The sequence below is a fragment of the Molothrus ater genome, chromosome 9 (assembly GCF_012460135.2).
Source record: "Molothrus ater isolate BHLD 08-10-18 breed brown headed cowbird chromosome 9, BPBGC_Mater_1.1, whole genome shotgun sequence".
NCBI classification, from domain to species: domain Eukaryota; kingdom Metazoa; phylum Chordata; class Aves; order Passeriformes; family Icteridae; genus Molothrus; species Molothrus ater.
In genome coordinates this window covers 10,407,960-10,429,278 of record NC_050486.2, presented here as the reverse complement: position 1 = coordinate 10,429,278, position 21,319 = coordinate 10,407,960, and the positions used below count along the sequence as shown (strand labels likewise).

General features: G+C 41.4%; 1 protein-coding gene across 2 annotated transcripts in view; it reads right to left on the bottom strand.

The window, feature by feature from the left end:
- VAV3 (vav guanine nucleotide exchange factor 3) overlaps positions 1–21,037 on the bottom strand; it is a 147,062-nt gene extending 126,025 nt beyond the window's left edge. Inside the window, exon 1 of one of the 2 annotated variants that reach the window (XM_036387985.1) lies at positions 20,780–21,037. In XM_036387985.1, the coding sequence (XP_036243878.1) occupies positions 20,780–20,983 (204 nt within the window). In that variant the 5' untranslated portion in view covers positions 20,984–21,037. The remainder of the gene's footprint in view (positions 1–20,779) is intronic. The other variant, XM_036387986.1, reaches the window with a different exon arrangement.
- Between the last annotated feature and the right edge of the window lie 282 nt (positions 21,038–21,319).

Below are 21,319 nucleotides of genomic sequence, written 5' to 3'. Positions count from 1 at the left end.
AAATCTATTAACTTGCAAATTACATTTAAAAAAGAAACTAACACACACAGGAAGAGCACGTCACTCACATCAAAGGAATTCAGTTTTACGTTCTGCATTTGACCTCTTGCTCAGCAAACCACCTTAATCATTCAGAGGATCAATATTTCTAAAGCCCTAAGCAGAAGCAAGCCAAGCAAATGTTAAATACCTCCCAAACTTTGCTCTCAAAAAGCCACAAAGCAGGTACACTAATAAATATGGAGGAGACAGCACACTGAGCTCTTTGTAGAGTTGCTTGAGGTTCTGATAGCATTACATAACTGAAGCATTTTACTAGGAAATTAGGAAATGTGCTTTGCAAAGAAGAAGAGAGACCTTAATTCACAGGATTAAGGAACAGCCAGGGAGACCTATAGTGTTATTACCCTTCCAGATGTGGGGATTCTTTGAAGGCCTGCACAACATAAGATGCTGCATGAACTATAAAATTCCTCTGAACCACTGCTAACACTGTGTGAATATTAATAGCATGTTCTTTATTTGCTCAATTAATGTAGTAATTAAATATTCATAGGAGAGCTCTTAAAATTCCTAACTGACTACTATTCAATTGTGTCTATTGCATTTTGGCTTGAGTATGAAGTTTTGTTTATGTATGTTTGCTCTTCTCTGTGCTTCAAAGAAAGAAAATGGAAATTGAAACTTGGAAAAAGCTGAGGAAGCACAAAGGATGCTCCACTTCTATTAATACTGATACAGAGTGAATAGAGGGCAGGGAAAGAAGTTCAAGACTTTTTATACATTACTAATTCTCCCCTTGGCATTAAAGCATTGGTGAGAGCAAAGAAACATTGAAATTCTCTGTGTCCCTGAAGTCAAGTGCTCCCACAAGCCATGAAACTGGCAATATATGGGAATACTTAGACCATTAAGCCCCCACTAAGGAATTCCCTAAGAGTAATTGGCAAGAGACAGGATGGGAGAACTCAGGACAACACCGTGTTGCAAAGAGCAGTTTTTAGAGTAGCCCTCTGTTCCCCACTAGCAAGACTTAACTAAATCTACTCTGCAGTATCTTGTCAAAAAAACAGCAGCTGGAACACAGTACTAACCACGTGAAGCACAAGAAAGATCTGAGTGTTTTACAAGCAAATGCAAAAACGAGGGGAAAGGGAACATGGAAAATAGTCTCAAGAGGAAGACAACAACAAGGAAATGAAAAGAGGACTCCAGGAAAAGGAACAGGGCAGACACCACTAAAAAGCTTTAAAAAGAAAATCAAAATAGACTAAAAGAAATCCAGGAGCAAAGAGCACTGAAATAATAAAATACTTGATTGATTGTGTGAGACATGAAATAAAAGCCAAACACAAGAAAATAATGTGTTAAAATTTTGGTGTTAAAATGCTGCAGGCAAAACTGTTTATGAAAGTGCCATTTAAAATAAGACCGTAGTAACTGTCCCATAAGGTGTACTTAAAATTGTGACATGGAAAACTGCCTCTGTAAATGACAAAACTGTTCAGGACACTGATTTCCTTCTTGGATGTATTGTCTTTGGTCCCAACACAAGCTTTCTAAACACTTAACATTTCAACCTAGTTGATGAAAAATTAGTAGTTTTCAGAAACCCCAAAACCTAAAGGAGTTCAACTTATAGTAGGGCAGGGGGAACCCTAAAGCCTCCAGCCTATCTAATACATTAAACAGCAAAAGGAATGCAAAGCCTCAAACTAATTAGCTCTCAACACTTTTACAGTCAGACAAAACAAAAATTATATTCACACTGAAACCATGAAAAACCTTACAGCAACAGTATGAAACACAGATCTTCACATCTGTGCAAGAGAACACCCAACAAATCTGTTCCATGATGTTAGCTTGGCACATGAAAGAGCTGCTTCCATTGTATCTTGGTATCTTTTATTCATGACTGTGCTTGGTTTTACAAAGTCTCTAACATAAGCACAACAACACAAGACAACCTCTTACTTTCCCTATACCTGTGCAAGGGAAATAAATGTTGGGCTGAGTCCTGAAGGAGCCCTATGAAGGTGTGACACAAAGCTGCCTGGTGTGACACATGGGCTAAAGGCAGAGAATTCACTGGGGGATCCACACCTGACTTCAGCTCCATTACAGGAACAAAATCCCTTTTGCTTATTTCTACCCCCCACCTAAAAGTAAGCACCACTGAATTCACCATCTCAGCTGGATCTTCCTGGTGAATAACTTGTGGTTGTAGTGCCCTGAACACAGCCCCTACAAGCCAGACCTGGACCTCGACTATGTAATCCCTTTACAAACACCTACAGTGTGGGTTCAAGGGCATGTTTAAGTTAGCATGTACTAACTTGTTCTTTTCTGAGCACTTGGATTCTCAAAAGCTGTCAGCACTAAATCCTGCATGGAAATTCAACACACCTGGGGAGGGGAGGGGGGTGCTGACAACCTACACAGGGTTGTCAGCTCCTATTAAAGGTAAATCTAGCCCAAATAACTCCTATGTTTTTGCATTTCTTACCAGCAGATACAGATAATGTACTAGGTCTTTGATTTCCACGAGGAAGGAACAATATTCTTATTAACACTCTTTACTGTTAACATGCATCATTCATTAAATACTTGAAATGTTTTCTCAAATTGCATATGTGTATTCTTTTCCAAACTCTTAAGGTCATGGAATAAATTCCTACAAGACCTTAAGGATGCAAGTACAGCCCTCTACAAATTGCCCAATATGAATCTAGCTGTCCTCTAGTTACCTATTTTAAAAACCCACTGTTCTATTTTAGCTGGTGTGTCACTTCAGGTTTGCAGTTTATTAGACCATTCTCTCCATGGCAAGGACAGGGGTTTCCAATATATTCAGAGAATACTTCAAGGATTGCAAGTCAATTAAGTACAACAGATAAATCCAGAAGCCCAAACCACAAACCAGTGGGAATAGCCATGAACTGAAAATAAACTCCAAAAGTCAATTTGCAGGATTGGAGGTGAAAACTCAGTGGCTGGATAGTGTAGTTGACTACCCTTTTACATTTTAGATTTACTTGAGATGTTCTCTGGAGCTTCAACATATTGACCTGCCACCAAATGCCATCCTTCCTGCATTGAGTGCCATACAGTGGTATCTCAAAAGTGCTACCTAGCACTTCCACTGGACAACCCCTGTTTCCACACTAGAAAGGATAGCAAATAATCTTCGCTTTTCTAGGCCTCTCTTAGTCTCCCTCCCTATGTTGCCTCTTGCCAAAAGCTGACAAATTCTTCATTTTCAATTGCTTGTTTAATACAATCGAAAACCTCTACTGCCCTTGTCTGAACGTCTTTCATTTCATTACATCCTTCTTAAAACAGAAGACCACAACTACAGATTACTGGAGTACTGTGGTTTATGCAGCAGACTACAATGGCATAATGAGCCATAACAGCATAATGAATGTTTGGGGCACAAACAAGCTTCAGCACATGCATTTTGCAAAATTCCCTGGGTTACTACATCCTCCACTGCTCCCTATGGGAACAGACTACTATTCTGAACAATCTGGTCTGGATGCCAATGGTGAAGTAGATGAAACAGTGGTTTGATCCACAGCTGCAATTCCTGTGATAAATAGCACACAAAACCATTAAGAGTTCTCAACTCCCAAAAATTCTGAGGGAACAGGCAATTAAAATACACATCTAAAAATTTAGAACTAACATTTTTTTTACCCACAACTGTTTCCCACCATGACACTCTGAAATCCAGCTAGTGTTAGGCAAACTGCACTTCATTTGTTCAGTGACATGCAACCCTCCTAATTAGGGGATTGAAGTGAAGTATCTGTATAACACAAGAATTGGTAAGTTTTAAAATCTTCATTTACACCACCAACTTAAAAACAGATGAATCTTTGTGAAACTGCAGTAGGCTTGCTTCCTGAAGAAGGCTGACAAACAGTGAAAGAAAGGTTAAGTGGACATAAAACATTCCACTTGTACACCATCATAGGCACTTGCTGTCTAAAAGGCTGCATTCACTCACTCCAAGCTGCCCGCCAAAATGAAACACATCATTGAAGGCAACACAAATGTGTGGGAGATGTGTCAAAATTGCATAAATACCTACTTCCACAAGAATGAATTAACAGCTGTGATCATCCCAGCAGAGGCAAGTGGATGCTCATAGAAATTCATCTGTCACCTCTATATGTATCCCATTTCATGTGACAGCTAAATGAACTGATACCTTGGTCTCACAATAACAGTTAAGGTACACCAAGAAATGGTCCCAAACTACATTTCAAAGAATGTCAATTTGGAATCTCACAGAGTAAAATAAAAATGAGCATGGTCTCATGAGAATGAGGATTTAGAAAAATATGAAAAGAAGAAAAAAATTAAAATCCTAGAGCACGAGTATTTGTAATAGCCTAAATTAATCAAATTGTGAATAAACCAAATACATTGGAACCTGAGCAGCAGAGGATAATTTAGCATCATCTGGACTCTTAGTCTGCTGAGCAATTTGATACAGGGTTTCAAATGGAGTATGTAAGCACCAGTGAGAAGTCTGCATTACTGAACAATACTATGTGCTGAGTCTTAAGATACTAATATCATATTTTTCTACAATCCAACTAAGAAAACTGTTCTTAAATAACCATAACATAGATGGTTGTTTCAAACAGCTCATTATAAACAACATGAAGGCAGGCTCAGTAAAGAGCCCAATGCAATTGTGACTAGATATGCTGCTCTTCAGCAGGTAAAGTCCATGGGAGACCATGAAAAAACACACAGGAAAGCTGCCTTTTCAACAAGAGAGCAGCATGAAGCCCAAGATGCAGAGCAAGCTTAGTGTCTCCCCAGAGCCCCACGCCTCAGATGCCACAAAGACTAGACCCCTCAGCAGTGCAAGAGGCCCCCAGCCATACTGCAGAAGCTTTGCTGTTACTGTATCTTGGCAGTTCCTGTGATTTAGACTGCAAAAATGGTGGGGTGCTGATGGAGCCCAGGAGGAGCTGTTCAGAGCACAGGGCAGAAGATGAAAACCCCACCTCAATAACCACCCAGGGCACCCTGCCACCAATACCTTGTCAAGTACAAGTATCTTGCCACACATGTTTCCACTCTTGCTTCACAATCCCCTTGGGAAGAGAACTACAGAATATTGCACCAAAATAATAATTTTAATTATTAAAGTACAATGTGCTTTGAGTTTTGGCACATTATTCCAAGTGTCCGTAGACGAACTATGTTAAGGATCAATGTAAAGTGAAGAACTCATCCCAGTCTTTATGCTACTGACTCACAGCTGAATGACTTCAGAACAACACTACACATATTGGTGACCTCATGAAAAGCACATTTCTTGAAGCATTTTAAAAACACCTGTAAAAGGTATTCCTCATTCCTGAAAGAAGGGCTGTGTAAATTATTACCATTACTTTCACACTTGTATTTTCACTTCCCTTAAATTTACAAGAAATTTACAACAGTACCAGAAAAACTAATCTACCAAGGCAACCAGAGAACCACTAACCTGGGAAGTCCTCATTCAGTGCTCTGCTGGTCTTTTGAACTTAGTGAAGAGAGCTGGATCCTGTTTTATTCATAAAATTAATCCGATTAAAATCTAAGATGCTCATACATGTAGAATTAATTAAATATTCTATAATTTAGCAGCAGTGTGTGAGTGATAGCACAACACAATTTAAGTTGGTTGTATAAATATGTCCCTGTCATCTTAAATGTTGTATCATCAATAACATTCAGTTTAAAGAGGCACACCAAAATCACAGCAAGATACTGGCTATTTACACAAATCTACATAAAAACCAACAGTCACTCTTGTCACGGCTAAAAGTTTCTGCATGAGCAGTAACCCATAACTGGTTTTAGCACTGATGCATGCATAAAGGAAAACATACAATCTAATATAGGGACAGTGAAAGCATCTGCCTGCGAGCGGTAGGCAAATATTTTTTCTATCCTGTTATACAAAAGGACACATACAGAAGCAGTACAAGCAGCTGCTGTAACATGCTTCCAGGCCTCTGCACAAGCATCAGTTTACTAATTGCCTAACAGAACATCACTTCAACACAAATGGTTCCTTAGGTGGTTTTTTAAAATAACATTGAATGTAAATGTTGGAGCTAAGCTGTAAGAATGTCTAGATTTTGTCTAGAAAACCTCATTTTATGTCTAGTTTTGTTTAGTATTGTTTTGTTCTACAGACTAATCAGCTAAATAAAATGAAATCTAAATAAAACAGTGTGATCCTGGATTAGTGACTATAGTCTAAAAGGCATAATAGCTTATTGAGACAAGATTAGAAAGAAAAACAAAATCAATACATATGCAATTTGTAACTGGGAATTTATAACAATGACAGATCTTTCTCTGCCTCTCTATGGAAACAGGTCTCAGCACTGCAGAAGCAATGACAGCGATTTCCAGAAAAACGGACACAACAACACTGCAAGGCTAATTCTTGCCTTTAAGCCAGATGAGCAGAATAGCAGCATGGAGTCCACGTAGCAGAAGACAAACTTGTTTGATTTGTTGCAAGATGATATTTTAGTGTGAACAACTAGACAGAAAAAATATTCAGCAACAGTCTTTTAATAGATCAGAGTAAGTGAGGTTATGTGAAACAAGGACAGGAGAGTAATTAGGCAAAACAATTAGAATAGACCCTTGCAACTAATTTTCTGGCTATAGGAAATATTAGTATTCAGATCCTGTTCACTTTTTTCAGAAACAAGCATTTTTCTATTTATGACAATAACATTCCACTTCTCAATATGTATTCTTAAAAAACCCCAGAAATCAGTATACAGTAAGTACTTGACCTAGTCAGTCTAATTATTCAACTCTTGCACTGCTCACTTATTTCTAAATGAAACCACAAGAGCAGCTATGTGGGTACGTTCTTCAGCAAGGACTGGAAACTCACAAGCCTGTGACTCATTGTTCCGCTGCAAACAGCTGTGCCACACACAACTGACCCAAGAGAGCCTCCAAATATGACTCACAGCACCACCAAAATCCGTCCAGATCTGCCACCAGTGAGAGCCCACCCCATCAGGACAAAAACACCTCCACACACAATTCATGACAAACTCTCCCACGGCCTCTCTACTCACATCTTCCCAGCTGGTTCCAGAGTCTCCCCAGGCAGAACAGAGCTCTTCTCTCCCTCTCTCTGGAGGAGACACAGGGCACCCACACACCTCCTAAATTCTGTCAGGAGTACACCCTGCCATCAATAAACACAACCTGAAGTTTGCACAAGTCTGCTCTCTGTAATTCACAGAGAAAATGACTCTCTAAGCATGGCAGGGGGACCAATAAACTGCGGTTCAGATGACATTCCCTTTTCAATACCAGTATGCCTTGCCACTCAAGGGTATTTCTGATTAATTTTTTTGACAGCTGCAGAGAACTAGCAAAAAGTAAATTGTCCCATTCCCTTATCTGTCAAAACAAGTCAAGTTACTGTCTACTAAATGTGGTAATTTTTTGTTTGCAATAGAGGACACTCAAGAACATGCACAGGAAATCCAAGGACCTCCTAACAGAACAATATGGAAATCACTTTTTCTCAGTGACTACTATTATGAAAACTTGAAAGTTTATTAAAAAAAACCCTACCCATTTCAAAGCCAGTTGAGGGAGAGAAAAAAACACCACACACAAATTATCTGCTCATCATGTGTCCTCACAGTGAATTCTATAAACACTCAAGATCCCTAGTTTATTTTCCACTGGGAACACTAATAATTGGCAAGAAAATACAGAGAAATTAGAATGGTTGAAAAAGAATATGATTAGAGAACAAATTTTAAAAGGCATTTCCCTAGTTAAAGTCATTCTCACAATTACATACAGTAAAGCAAGTTAAAGGAAGCATAAAAGAGGAGGCTAGACTTCACAATGAAGAAAGCACGATAGAAAACTGAGCAAAAGCCACTTCCTCACAGCAGCATGTTTCAGTTCTGAAAAGGTATCTGAGACAAGTTATTCACAAGTTATGAAAGATTCAATATCAAAGTAAAAAAATCACTGACCTGGATTAAGATCCAATACTAAAGTACAAAAATCATTGACCTGGATTAAGTTCTCATCAGTATCTCATTGTGAAACAAATAGTTTAAAGCTGCTCTAGTACTTCAAATTATAATGAAAAACCATAACACCAGCTAGCATGAAGGGATGAGTATGACAGTAATTACTGTTCAAATGTATGTTCTCCATTAAACCAAGAAACTGCATGAAAATAATTTCATATAGTCCCATAAGAAGCTTTTAAAAAATAAATCACAAATGGTAACATTGAGCTGCTTCAGCCTCAAGTGGAGAAATACATGAACAAACCAAGACAGAAGGTGCACATTTACAGGACAGTTACTGGTCACCGATGCCTTGACCTTCTCGAGCTTTCATTGACAGCACGTCCACTTCCATGGCATAACCAGCTGGGCATCACCCACTTTCCTGCACACAACTTCCTTGAATTATACCAGGGATATGAAGACTGTGTCTATCCACGGAGAACAAACAAGCAAGACCCCAGAAACCTGAAGAAACAAACTGTTTACTATGAAGGTAAGCCCTCAGGGACATCATTGTGTAGCAGCTTCTATCTCACAATACAGATACTCAGTGTAGTGGTTGTCTCACTTTGAATGTAAATAGTGAGTCTGGGAAGCAAAAACATAATTATCATGTCTATCAGCCTCTGAAGAGTGAGTGGAACTCACTGGAAAGACACAGAAACCACTGAGACTGATGTCCAACACAGGAGGAGACATCTCCAACACAAAGGAGATGCAGGATGAACATGCTGGCTAGCAGGACTGGCTATTTCTGCCTTGCAAGCAACCTTGAAAATCAATCTGAGAAGTAGTTAAAAATAACTACCATTCCATCCCCACCTGCTCCTCAGGACACAGCCACAGAATAATATTGCTTAAGCACTGGTGTGGTGGCACAAATCTCCAGAGGTTGGTGACAAGGGCAGAAATCAAGAGCTTCTGCCTTTGAAAAGAACAAGTTTGCAGTCTGATTCACCCTCCAGGCTGCCAGCACTAGCTTTTATCCTCATCACTCCACCAGAGTGATCTGCCCAAAACACCTGGAACAAAGCAAAATAATTTTGGGGACACGCTCACATATGTTGCAAAGCTCTGACTCCAACAGGGAGGCAGCAGAAACTTTTAAAATAACAGGTGAAAGCAAAGCAATCACCATTTACCAAAAGTAGTCACTGAAAAGCAGTTTGAAATAGCCCAACATGAGATGGCTGGTCAAGCACTGTCTGGTCCCTTGAATCCCATTTTCACTGGTCCTAAAAGCACAACTTCCACCAGAGCCTTTGTGCCCAGCTCCCTCATGCACGCAGCTTCCGGAGGAGACGCGCTCTTAACCATGTAGGAAACAGATTTCAGACAATCTGCAGAGGGATGAGGCCAACAGGAACAGCAGAGACAACAGGGAAGGGGAGGGGAAACAGTTGAACGGAAGAAAAAGCATCAGGAATGAAGTGAAGGAGGAAACAGATGCACTGGCAGGAAAAGAAAATACAAGTGGGAGGGGAAGGCAAATGTAGAAGGTGAAAGTAATACAGACCAGTTTGAGAGGACAGGGCACAAACACGCTGCAGAACAGACGAGTCAAAACAAATGAGAATTATAGACAAGAAGGAAAGGTGGGAAAAACAGTAATAATTTTAAAAACCCCAGACCCATCACAGCAGTACTTCTCAATAATCACAGAGCAGTCTGGGTTTCTGATAGGTGACATCACATCACCTGAGTCAAGATAGAAAAATATGAGAAACAGGGAAGATCGGAAAAAGGTTGTCACTAGCAGACCCATCAGGAAAATGAAATATTCTACAGAAGCCCTAACATTTCAAATTCTGCTATCCTTTCAAATCAAGATGAAAGGCATTTTAAGTTCATTAAACTTTAACATGACTTTATTGAAACACTGGATTTTGAGGTCAAGCTCTAATATTCATGAGCACAAAACAAAAAAAGCTGAATACTACTCCATTTCTTTTCCAAATAGTTTTAAAAACATCTTCCAAGAACGGCATTTTCAGGGCTAACTTTCCTGCTGAACTGCTTCACCACAAATTTTAGAATAGACAGAAGATTAGATGAAATCACTTGTTTCTCACTGGAATTAAAAAATACATAACTTAGGAGTTATTTCCAACCTAAACATTTAGCAAAATATATTTGTGGTTCTGCATTTTGGGCCTCAGATTTAGACAGACACTTTTAAAAAGCCGTTCCATTGCATGGAAATGGACACAGGTTCTGTGCCAGAGGGAACAAGTCCTTTATTAATGTAACAACTACCTTTAGAAGACCTACACAGACAAACCCCACCAAGACAGCAATTTTGCCCCAAAAAAGAATGTCTAAGCCTTTCATTGCTAAGCAGAGGCCATATGCACTCACAAGTACTGTAATACTGCTGATGGAAGGATCCACCCCTCAGGTTTATTTCTTGTAAGGTGTGCTAAGAGACAGTGTTACATAGTACATTCCCCCTCTTGTTTCAGGACTTGTTAATCAATTGTTGTTTTCCTATGTTTCTCCCATTGGTCATGGCAAATAATTCATAATTTTTTTAATTGCATAATTTTTTTTAAATTCATAGCAGGTTTTTTAACACTAGAGAATAATTCACATTCCATTAATATTGCTAGAGCTTGTGCTCTTGAAATAACCTGATGCACTATGGGGCTTCCAAGCTACAAAAACCCACATTCTCAGAAAAGAGAAAGCAGATTGCTTAATTTAAGCAGATTCCCCAGGGGTCTATGAATCTGAGCAATTATAGCTGGGAAGACATACAAATTTGAAATACCTTCCAGTGTGCTTCTCAGGAGCTTCTCATGAAGTGCAGCCCACCCTGTAGCCAGCAGGGCTCAGCTATCCCTGAATCCACACTCTCCCATCACCCACAAGCCTTTCATCTCAGCTCATCATTTCACCAGGATCTTCAGCAGAAAGGGAAACTACAGGGCTATGATACAACTACAGAGGCATTCCAATAGGATTACAGGAGTCACTTCCAAAGAGCTTCACAAAACCTGCAACAGCACAGTACCAGTAGCTACCAGTACCTTCTGAGGCACAGTCCTTCTAACCAACAATATTGCTTGAAGGCATCACTGAGAACAATTGGGGAGTTAAACCTCAGCTTTACAAAGAGTGCCATCTGTTCAGCATACTTGCAGTGAAACCAGCGGCCTCAGCACAATCCACAGAGAAGATGCATCACCATATTCAGTGCTGCCAACCACAAATGCAAAGTGAATGAACACAGACCCTGAATAACTTTCTCATGACTACTTGTAGTGATTAACATCAAGGCACAGTGGTGGTGGGTAAATGTGCACTGCCCTCTGTGATGGAGAGAACAAAGATCAGGACAGGCAGAAATCAAAACCAAATGGCTCAAGTTAACCCTGCTTGGGACTCCCATAAAACCTCAGGACATGACACACCTGTTAAAAATCACTTAAGATTTTAACATGTTCTGCACTTTTAAAAACACTCCAAGAATTCAGTCAAACCAAACACTGCTGCTAAGAGGACACACACACATCCCAAACAAGCCTTCTGGGGTATGGCCCAAAAATTGTTTCTTCAAATCAAGCATCCAAAAATTAAGCGAGATCCAAACACAAAAAAAAAGAGAAAAAAGCAAAGTGGAAAGTCAGCGCTCAGCAGAACTTTTCAACAATGTTTAAAAATAAGAAGTTCCCAATTCAGAAGAGAACATGGGCTGACCTGACACACTTTGTGCGCATACGCAAAGGGTAAACCATTAAGACAAAGTGAAACCTAAATATTTCCGGAAACAACTTCACACAATTTAGCAAAACTAGTACTAGTGTGAAATGCAAAATTTGAGCCACAAAGTAGGATGAAGAGGCTTTTAAAATAGCTGCCTCAAAATAAGTTAGGTTTTAAAAGCTTGGCAGAAATCCATTTCCAACCAACCACACATCAACTGACCATAAGCCCAAAGGCAGCAGCCTGAAAGGGTATTTCAGAGTCTCACTCTTTCTATTTTGAGAGTGAAAGATGCTGCAGGCAATAGCAATAATTCGAACATTCTCTCTGGTGTTCTCTCCTACACTACTTTTTTCCAGGAAAAAGAAATTCAAATCTTGATCTAAATCCTACAGAGTTAAGTGGGATTAATGAGCGTTCACTTCAAGTTACAACTCACATGGTAGCACTATGTCATCACCATTCCTCCATCAGAGACACCTAAAATCTGAGGGGACATTAGTGCAGAGAAGGTGTGGTTCTCCATCTGCCTTTAACCTTCTCTGTGCTGGAATCAGACATCCTTATTCATAGATCCTGAGCAATTCAGAGGGAAAAATACCATGGCCCTCATGGCCTTTTATCAGCTGATAGAAGGCATCACTGCTACCTGAGGCAGAAGTTGATGGGAATTTAAAGTCACTCACTGGAGTACATAAGTACAATTTAAATTTTGGCTGCTAATACACAAGCAGAGCACAAAGAATTATACAAGCTATGATGATGCTATAATTATTACAGTATCTTAGTTTCAACCATGTGCAAGCAGAATAACATGTTCATCTCTTAAAGCATCAAATTTCCTGCAAAACAGTGAAGTCAGACTGCTTTGACAATTAACATTAAGGGCCAAGTTCTAATCATTCTATTTTAGTTGACTCTCAGGCTTCTTTCCATGTAGAAACAGTGTGAATGAAGGAACAAGCAATGGTACAAAACACCCTAAGTACAGATTATGCAGCACATACCATTACACAACTCAGAAACAAGTAGGTAAATTTGATGGCACCAAGGATTAAAGGGCATATCTAAGGATTTTGGAAATACAAATAATCTTGTTCTGCTAAGCTTTACCAGTTAAAATATGCTTTAAAAATGCCTTGCTTTGTTGGTAGTTTTTGGTTCGGGTTAATTGGAGTTTTTTCCAGAAAATATTCAATTAAAGCAACAATGTATTTTCTGTGGGTTTTTTTATTTGTTTGGCTTTTTTTTGTTTTGTTGGTTTTTTTTTTCCTTGTTTGTTTCTGCAAGGCAATCATACTATAATTTCTATATGATTTAAACTAAGTTTCAGGAATCGAATGAGCAGAAAAAGAAGTACTGACAGATTAACTGAATACCTATTAACCAATTATAAAATAAAATTATGAATGAAAGTAAAGGCCAAAAATATTTTGGACTGTAATATAAGACAGCTGAACCATACCAGTAGGTCTGCAAGAACATTTTAAACAATACATGAGTGGCTTTTATACAAATTGCTACAATACCTCCATAGTATGCAATTTGTATCTAATGTTTCATGTTATGAATATACAAAGAAACAAATATCCTACTAATAGTCCTTCAGTGTTTCATGTTACCAAGACATTCACTATTGACATTCAGTATAGGATGACAGAAAGGGTTATTGACCCATATTTTTCCAAAAGATATATTCTCACTTGACAATGTGGTAACTGAAGCCAATAGCACTCACTGAGCTTTGAGAGAACATCTTTCTCTTAAATATAAAAAATCAAAGATGTCAGTTCAGATTGCATTTTACACATCATAAATCTTAGCAAACAGCTGGTATTTCACAATGCCTCAAGTCTTAAACATGACTTGTCAAAGGAAAATAAGAGGAAAGAAAAGGTAGCTCCAGATGATGCCAAGTACACTAAAAAGTGCAGGGGAAGAAATTAAGAGCCATTTGATAAACTGCACATCAATTCATATTCCTCTGTGAAACTGAATTTTTTAAATACTGAAATAATAGAATGTAAGGTAGTGCTAAACATTGCTATGAAGTATTATGGAATGAGATGGAAGTACTGCAATGCTGTTTCACAGCAACAGAAAGAAAAAAATCAAAGGTTTCTGATGGGGGACTTGGTTCAGCTTGGTCTTTAAAGAATTGGAGGTACAATTTCAGTATTGTGGGAACAAGTGCAAAAACTGGCACCTCAGTAAAACTTAAAGAAGATTAAATTGTCAGTGACCTAATAAAACAGTACATTTTCCTCTGTACTCAGACACCCACACAATCAGGGCACGAGCCAGGACTTCCCTGCCTGCTCCAGGCGGTGACACACTCGGTGACACACTCGGCTCTGGCCAGTTGCTGCCCTGTCCCCCAGCATGTGGCAGCACACAGAGGGAGCACACCCCAGCGGCTTTCCTTTGCAGCCACACACACTTGTCCTGTTCCCCTCTGGGTCAGCTGCTGGTCCAGGAGCCAGCATTACCTCAGCAGAAGGGTCACCTCTGTTTCACCAAGATCAAACCGTGCTCTGGAAGCCCTTGGAGCCCGTGCCTCTCACCAGCTTGCCAGCTGCTGCTCCCATTAACCCTGCTTGCTCCCCAGCACCCAGACCAGTGCCAGCCAGGCTCAGCTATGCCAGCTCCTGCTGCCATGGCCAGGATGGATGCACCACACTCTCCCTGCAGGCTCTGCCCCCCATCCCCTGCAGCTGCCTTGCAGCCCTTTCTCTCCTTTCACTCTGTATTTCCTTCTTTACAACTATGACTTCATCAACTCTTTTGACCTTCAAAGGAGAGCAGAAGGAGATGCATGTGAGAAACCCAAGACCCTCTATCTCCCAATGCACCAGCTGTACTGCTGGCTTTTGCTAACCCAGCCTGATGTGCAGTGCTGCAGCCTGGCAAACAACCTCCTGCACCTCACAGGCCTAAGGCAGCATGTTACAGCAGAGACTGGCATGCCAGCATTGATAAAGCCATTAGCCATTATCATTGAAGAGTAACACAGCATATCCAGATTGGTTTTTTGTACTTATCTTGCAATAAATATCAAAATTCTTAAGCGTCTTGCTTGCTGATACCCTTTTCAAACCAGCTGCCTAAATTCTTATGACTGACCATTCTCTGTAGTTAATATTGTTTCCCTTGATTATATCCTCCTACTTTTTATATACATATCTCTCTTCTCTAACCCTTGTGATTCACTTCTTTTCATAAGCAGTTCTTCAACTTGCCATTGTCATGGGTCTCCCACCTTTGTCAGACAAGGCTCTGAAAAAAACTTGGCTTTTCCCACATGACACAGCAGCCTGCCATACACAGACATTAATTCATATCATCCACTGCTGGCAGATGCTACAGCCTCTGTGAGAAACCAGCACTAATATTTTTTCTATTAATCCATTACATAGCTGTCAGCACACCAAAATTTTGTGCAGAAGGGAACATTTGAGACACCTCTTGGCAAGATGCATATGCTGCATTTAATAACTATACAATAAACATAACATGTAAAATAAGCTTTACCATAGAGTACAACTACAGCTTTCCCTTCCCCCTGACAAAAAAGAAACAATGTGAATTAATTAAAATCATTACATCAGTTTTCAAGAGCTATTTTCCTCACCTTCTTAAGGTAGGAAGAATTACCTAGAAAAACCAGGTCACTACTTTTTCATCAGTCTTTTCTTAGAACAAAACAGAGGTCATATTAAGGTTTTGCTTTGAACAAATACTTATTTAAAATATTTTACCAAGTCCAACACATGTAAGATATGCATATGTACACATAACTTACACAATGATAAATATACCTTTTCTGGATAATATATCTTACAGCCAATGTAGTTTTCATTTAAATGAATCATAAAAATAAATGTGATGGAGATGTTAAGTGGACCAGAGTACCAGTAAGTAAGCAAAGAGATTGAAAACATTTGAAAAGTGAAAAAAATATTTTTAAAACAACTGAATTATTTTAAATGTATGTGAATATACAGTAAGATTCAAAGAATTCAAGAATAGGGGGCAGTTAAATACTGACAAAACTGAACCAGTTTCTAAACCCTTGTTCAAGCCCAAGAAGTTTTACATTTAGATTAACACAGTTTTTCTGAAACTGCTGCTTTGTGGTACTTCCTAGCATGTAACATAACAAGCAAACACAGCACAGCCACCTGCAGGGAGCTTACACAGGGGGTCCACACTCAGGGCAGGAGACCAGGGTTGTCAGCTGGGGGGAAAGGGAAAGCTCCAAGGCAAAGGCAGTATCAGAGGAAACAGGGAGGCTTGTCTCACACAGCACACCCACATCCTGAGACTATCTGATACCACTGGAATCAAGAAAAGTAAACCCCTGCACAAAAGCTCTGTCACCACCAAATTATGACATGAATGACAAGATAACCAACTTCCTTTGGACAATAGGGTCACACCAAAAAAGTAACTCCCTAAAATTAGAAAGTATTTGAACTTTTAATACTAAGTGAGGGGTATTTTGTTTATTTTTATTAGAATAATAAGAAATAGTTATTTTTGATATTTAATCTATGTCAGCATCCCCTTTAGGTAAACTCCCATGGCAGTATTGCATTAAGTGCTGTTTTCCTGTTTTGCAATCTCTCACAAGTTAACTAAATGCCTTGCAAAAACCGTTTCAAAACTACCTTGCAAAGTATTAAAGATAAAAGATAAGCATTAAACAGATGACATTTTCCGCAAATCTGTCATAATCCATTGGTTTAGGTTTTACATTTCTGGTGATCAATTACTTAAATTCTTGTCTGATGATGATTAAACATTAGGATTAGTACTTTCTGATATGGATCACTTCTATTTTTATAACTTTCACCAGCCTACATTGCCAAGAGACAGCATCTGAGGCAAGTGAACGACTACAGTGAACAGCTCTGAAGACACAGACACTGAGCTTCAGTGCTCCATCCTCTGTCACCAGGGACTGATGCTCCACTTCAGGGGAACCTTGCAACACGCCAGCACAACAGTCACACCTCCCTTTCTCATTTAGCAAATTCCCTCTTCTAGCTCCATTCCCAGCAGCTAGTGCTGAAGTGTTTGGTGCCTGCAGTAACAGCACTTTCACAACACTAACTGAACCAGGCAGGCTCCCCTACAGTAAAAGGCCAAAAGGTATTATTTGATCCATCTCTTACATTTCCTTCTCTGATGGCACACGTGCACAGGTTAAAGTAACTCAAGTTGTTAGCTTGTGGGAGCTCAAACAGCAAAGTGAGTTTGAGCCTTCTTAATAGAACCAACATTTTCTTGTTCTGTTCAAAGTGAAAAAAAAAAACCCTGGACATGCATGTCCCTGAACCTGAATTTCCAACCTCATACAAAGCCCATGTGTAATTTTTCACAGGGGACCTCTCCAAGACATATCAGCTTCTCAGACAGGAGCCTGGCAGCACTGAGTTAGCAATCCAGAACAGAAAGACTCAATGTTGCTTAGCTTTTATATATGCAAGGTTTATACTTTTAATATCTGAGGCTCTCTTCCTAGAAAGTGTAACTGACTGAATCAGCTTCAGCTCTTCAAAGGACAACTTCCACCAAAGAAATATACATATTTTCATAAACATACAGTAATGCAGATGAAAACAGCAAGCATTCAAAAGGTTCAAACCCTGGTGTTTTACACCCTAAAGCCACTGAGACATTTCTCTTGTACAGGCATTATCTCTAAAAAGGTAAAGGGGCAGAATCCACAGATCTCAAACACATAAAACAGCCCACTCACAAGAACAACTATGGCACAAGGTGCATGGCTGGTGATGGGACAAAGGCATGTGGTTCCCCATACTAGCCAGCCCATAAAAGACAGCCCATGCCATCTGGTCAAGCACATTCTGTTGCAATGCTGATCAATCTCAGTTCCTGCTCCTGCCCCAGCAAAGCAACAGCACACCTGTTTGAACCAGGCTCCACCAAAAAGCAGCATCTGGCACCACAGCACTAGCCACAATCCCTCTGCACTTTTGATGTGGCTTATAAAGGGTTACCAAGGGCTACCAGGCAAAGCTGACAGATCATTGATGTGTAATCTGCCACATTTATTCTGAAAAAATAAATATCTAAAAGACTTGATACTTTCATCAGATGACTGACGCCTACTCCTAGGTCTGCCTGAGGCATCACCTCTCACCTTCCTGTTCTTTGGAACTGCTGCATTTGTAAGTAGCCCCCAAGACATGAAAACTTGGTCCATAGAGCAAGGCCTGACAAACATCAACTGCAGTAAGAGACAAGGCCAAAAATCAAACAGCCTGCCCTCAATAAGGCCCATTCACAAAGCCTTCATCCACCCTTCTCAGTCTCTGTATGGATTGAGAACTGTGCACTAAGAGTCCCCTGACCCATTCTGAGACTTAGTGGGACAAACCAACATCAGATCAAGGAGTACAGGAGCTGCAGCTCAGTTCTAGAAGACAAGGGGTAAGGGCCCTATGAAGCTCAAGCAGCTCAGCTAAGCAGTACAGGCACAGCAGCACCTTCAGACAGACTCTGGTAATTCCCATCCCAATGCCAACCCTGCTCTGCCTCCAGTGCCTATAACTCATTACCCCACAAGGAAGGGTGAGCTAATTAGTGTTTCTATAAGACCCCAAGATCCTATGATACAGCAACTTTATGATGCAAATCTACTCTGATGCAGTATTAGTTTACTGACAAGTACTATGCTGACAAAACTCACGGCTTAGGGCACAACTCCAAGCAGATCTCACCAACTGACCAATCCTCAAGCCATTGAGACTTCTCCAGAAGATATTACTATGAGCTCTTTACACTCTCAGCAGCAATTTACAAGCAACTGGCAGAATTTAAATTTCAACAATTTTTGAAATTTACACTTGAGTGATCATTTCCAGCAGAAAGGGTGTCCACTTTCCAAAAAGCTCACAGAACCTCAGTAAGATCACCGAATTTTGAACTCGCAGAACAAAGGTAACATTCCCAGTAAATCCAACACTACACAGAGTTATCCATTATAGATTTTGATCCAACAACAGTTCCCTTTGTTTAAAGGGTAAAATCAGTGTAGGGTAGAGAAATGCACCAGTGGAGAGAACTGTCTGCAGCCCTGTGCAGTGCAGGTACCTCAGGCATACAGCAGACAGACAACTCTTGTAAATAATCCAAGATCTACAATGATAATCCATAGTTCAAACATACTTAGAGAAATAAATATTAATCTTGATTCCCAAAACTGTTCTAACAAAGCAGACAGAGCATTTTGATAACTTAGATACAGTAGACAGGAGACCACCATGGTTTTAATTCATCAAAAATAAAATTAAGTAATAGTGGTCCAGATAATCAATATTAATCTAGAATTCAAGTTGATGCAATGAGTTGGCCATCTCAAAAATATCATGACAACACATTTCTAGTTCATTAAAAAACACAAATATAAACCAAGACTCTGGTGTAGCAAATGCTGAAACTCACAAGTTGTAATGGTGCAGAGAAAAAGCTGAACTGGATTTCTACCATTCAGAGAGGCCCATCCTTTGTGCTCCATCACTCAGATGAAGTATTGCCTCTGCATATGTCATTCAAGCAGGCACTTGAGCTCTCAAGTACACGGAGATAGCCTTTGTACCATTCACATCTAGTGCAAGAGTCTCAGAGCTTTGACTCTGACTAGCTGAACTACATTTTTCCTTTTTGTACTCTGAGCTTCCAGAAAACGCTGCCTTAGTAGTAAGACATAGCTGCTAAAAGAAAGAATTAGTAAGAAATAAAATAACTGGGTTTGTAAGCAAACATCGACAGAGACATGGACAATGTAGTATGATTCACTCCACTGCTTTTTGCTAGCATCATAAACATGAATGGCAATTTGTATTTCTATAAATCAAAAAGAGAACCACAACACTGAAATGTTACAGTGTATCTGTTTCTCAATGCTTTAAAACGCATGACAGGCTCAGAAGTTAGTTTCCTTCCAAACATCTGCTTGGCTGCCACCATCTCTGCCGACGCATAGGTGTGCATGAAGCAGTGACAGGAAGTCAAGTATATATAGTCTCTTCGTGAATTATTAATATAATCTTATCTCGATATCTGAAGCCAACTTTATGAGTCACAGTAACAAACATCAGTCCAAACTAAAAAAAAAAAAACGCATTTAAAACAGGGCAGAATTAGGAATTACACTTAGGTATTAAATAATGATTCCAAATATCAACTTAAAAAGCCAAAAGTAAAAGGGCATGAATTAACAAAAAAAAAACAGTATTACACAGGCAACCAGCTATCAAGATTACGATTTCTCGTTACTCACCAGTCCTCTCCATTCACTTGACCATTCTAAGTCACAAAAAGCTGGGAAGAGCAGCTGACTGGAGCTACCAGGGCTTCTACAGCCGCCGCTTCCCACAGCCCCTGCCCTGCCTTGGCTGCTCCGGGCGGGCTCAGCTCCACGGCCGCACCGGCCCCGCGTCCTCGGCCGCCCTCCCTCCCCACCAATGTCCCTAGGAGTAGCCACAAAAACTACAAGCGAGAGGTCGTTTGATTTGTAACCGCTCCCATTAAACAGTAACGCACACAGATGTTAAAATGGTGACCCTGGGACTACTGCGGGAACTTCTCCTTAGCACGGCCACCCCACGACGGCCCCGAGGGACTCCTGCCGAGCCGCCTCCGGCTGCGGGCGACGAGCCCTCACGGAGCTCTCGGGAGCCGCCGGCCCGGCGCTGCAGCTGCGCCCTGTCCCAGCAGCCGGGACGGGACGCGCCGAGCCCGGGCTGGAACGGCCGCACGGCGCAGGGAAGGTGCCCGGCGAGGACTGCCCCGGGTTGGACCCACGCTCACCGCCCTGCAGGCGGGCAGCGGGCGCATCCCGCTCCGCAGCCCGCGGGTCCCGCTCCGCGCCGCCACAAGGCGCAAGGCAAAGCACGCGGAGACCCCGCAGGCAGCCCCAAGGGCGCGGACAGGGGCTGGGGGAGCGGCCTCACCTGGGACATCTGAGGGCGCAGGTTGATCTCCTTCAGGTTGATGGAGTGGCTGCGGAGGTTGTTGAGCAGCTGGCAGAGCAGGACGCCGTCGCGCAGGGTCTGCGCCAGGTCGAAGACCTGGGCCGTGTCCCAGGTCACCCGGTGGTTGGGCGGCAGCACCTTGCAGCTGATCAGCCACTGCCCGCACTGCTTCCAGGGCTCCATCCCCGCCACCGCGCCGCGATGCTGCGGCCGCGGCGGCCCCTGCTGCGCCCTCCCGCCGCCGCCGCTGCCGGCCCGTCCCGCCCCGCGGCCGCCCCAGGAGGCGGCTCCGGCGGCTCCACCGCCCCTCGCCCGCCCAGCCCAGCCCAGCCCGGCGCGCCCGCACCGGCCCCGCTGCAGGGGGAGCGCGGGGCAGCCGCCGTCAGCCCGCGCCGGGCAGCTCCCGAGGCCGGGCCGTGAGGCTGCTCGTCTCGTCTGCTCGTCCGGGGATGGCATCAACACAGCACCTGCGACACACAAGGCAGCTCCGACAGGCAGGTGTAGAGAGCGGCGCAGCGG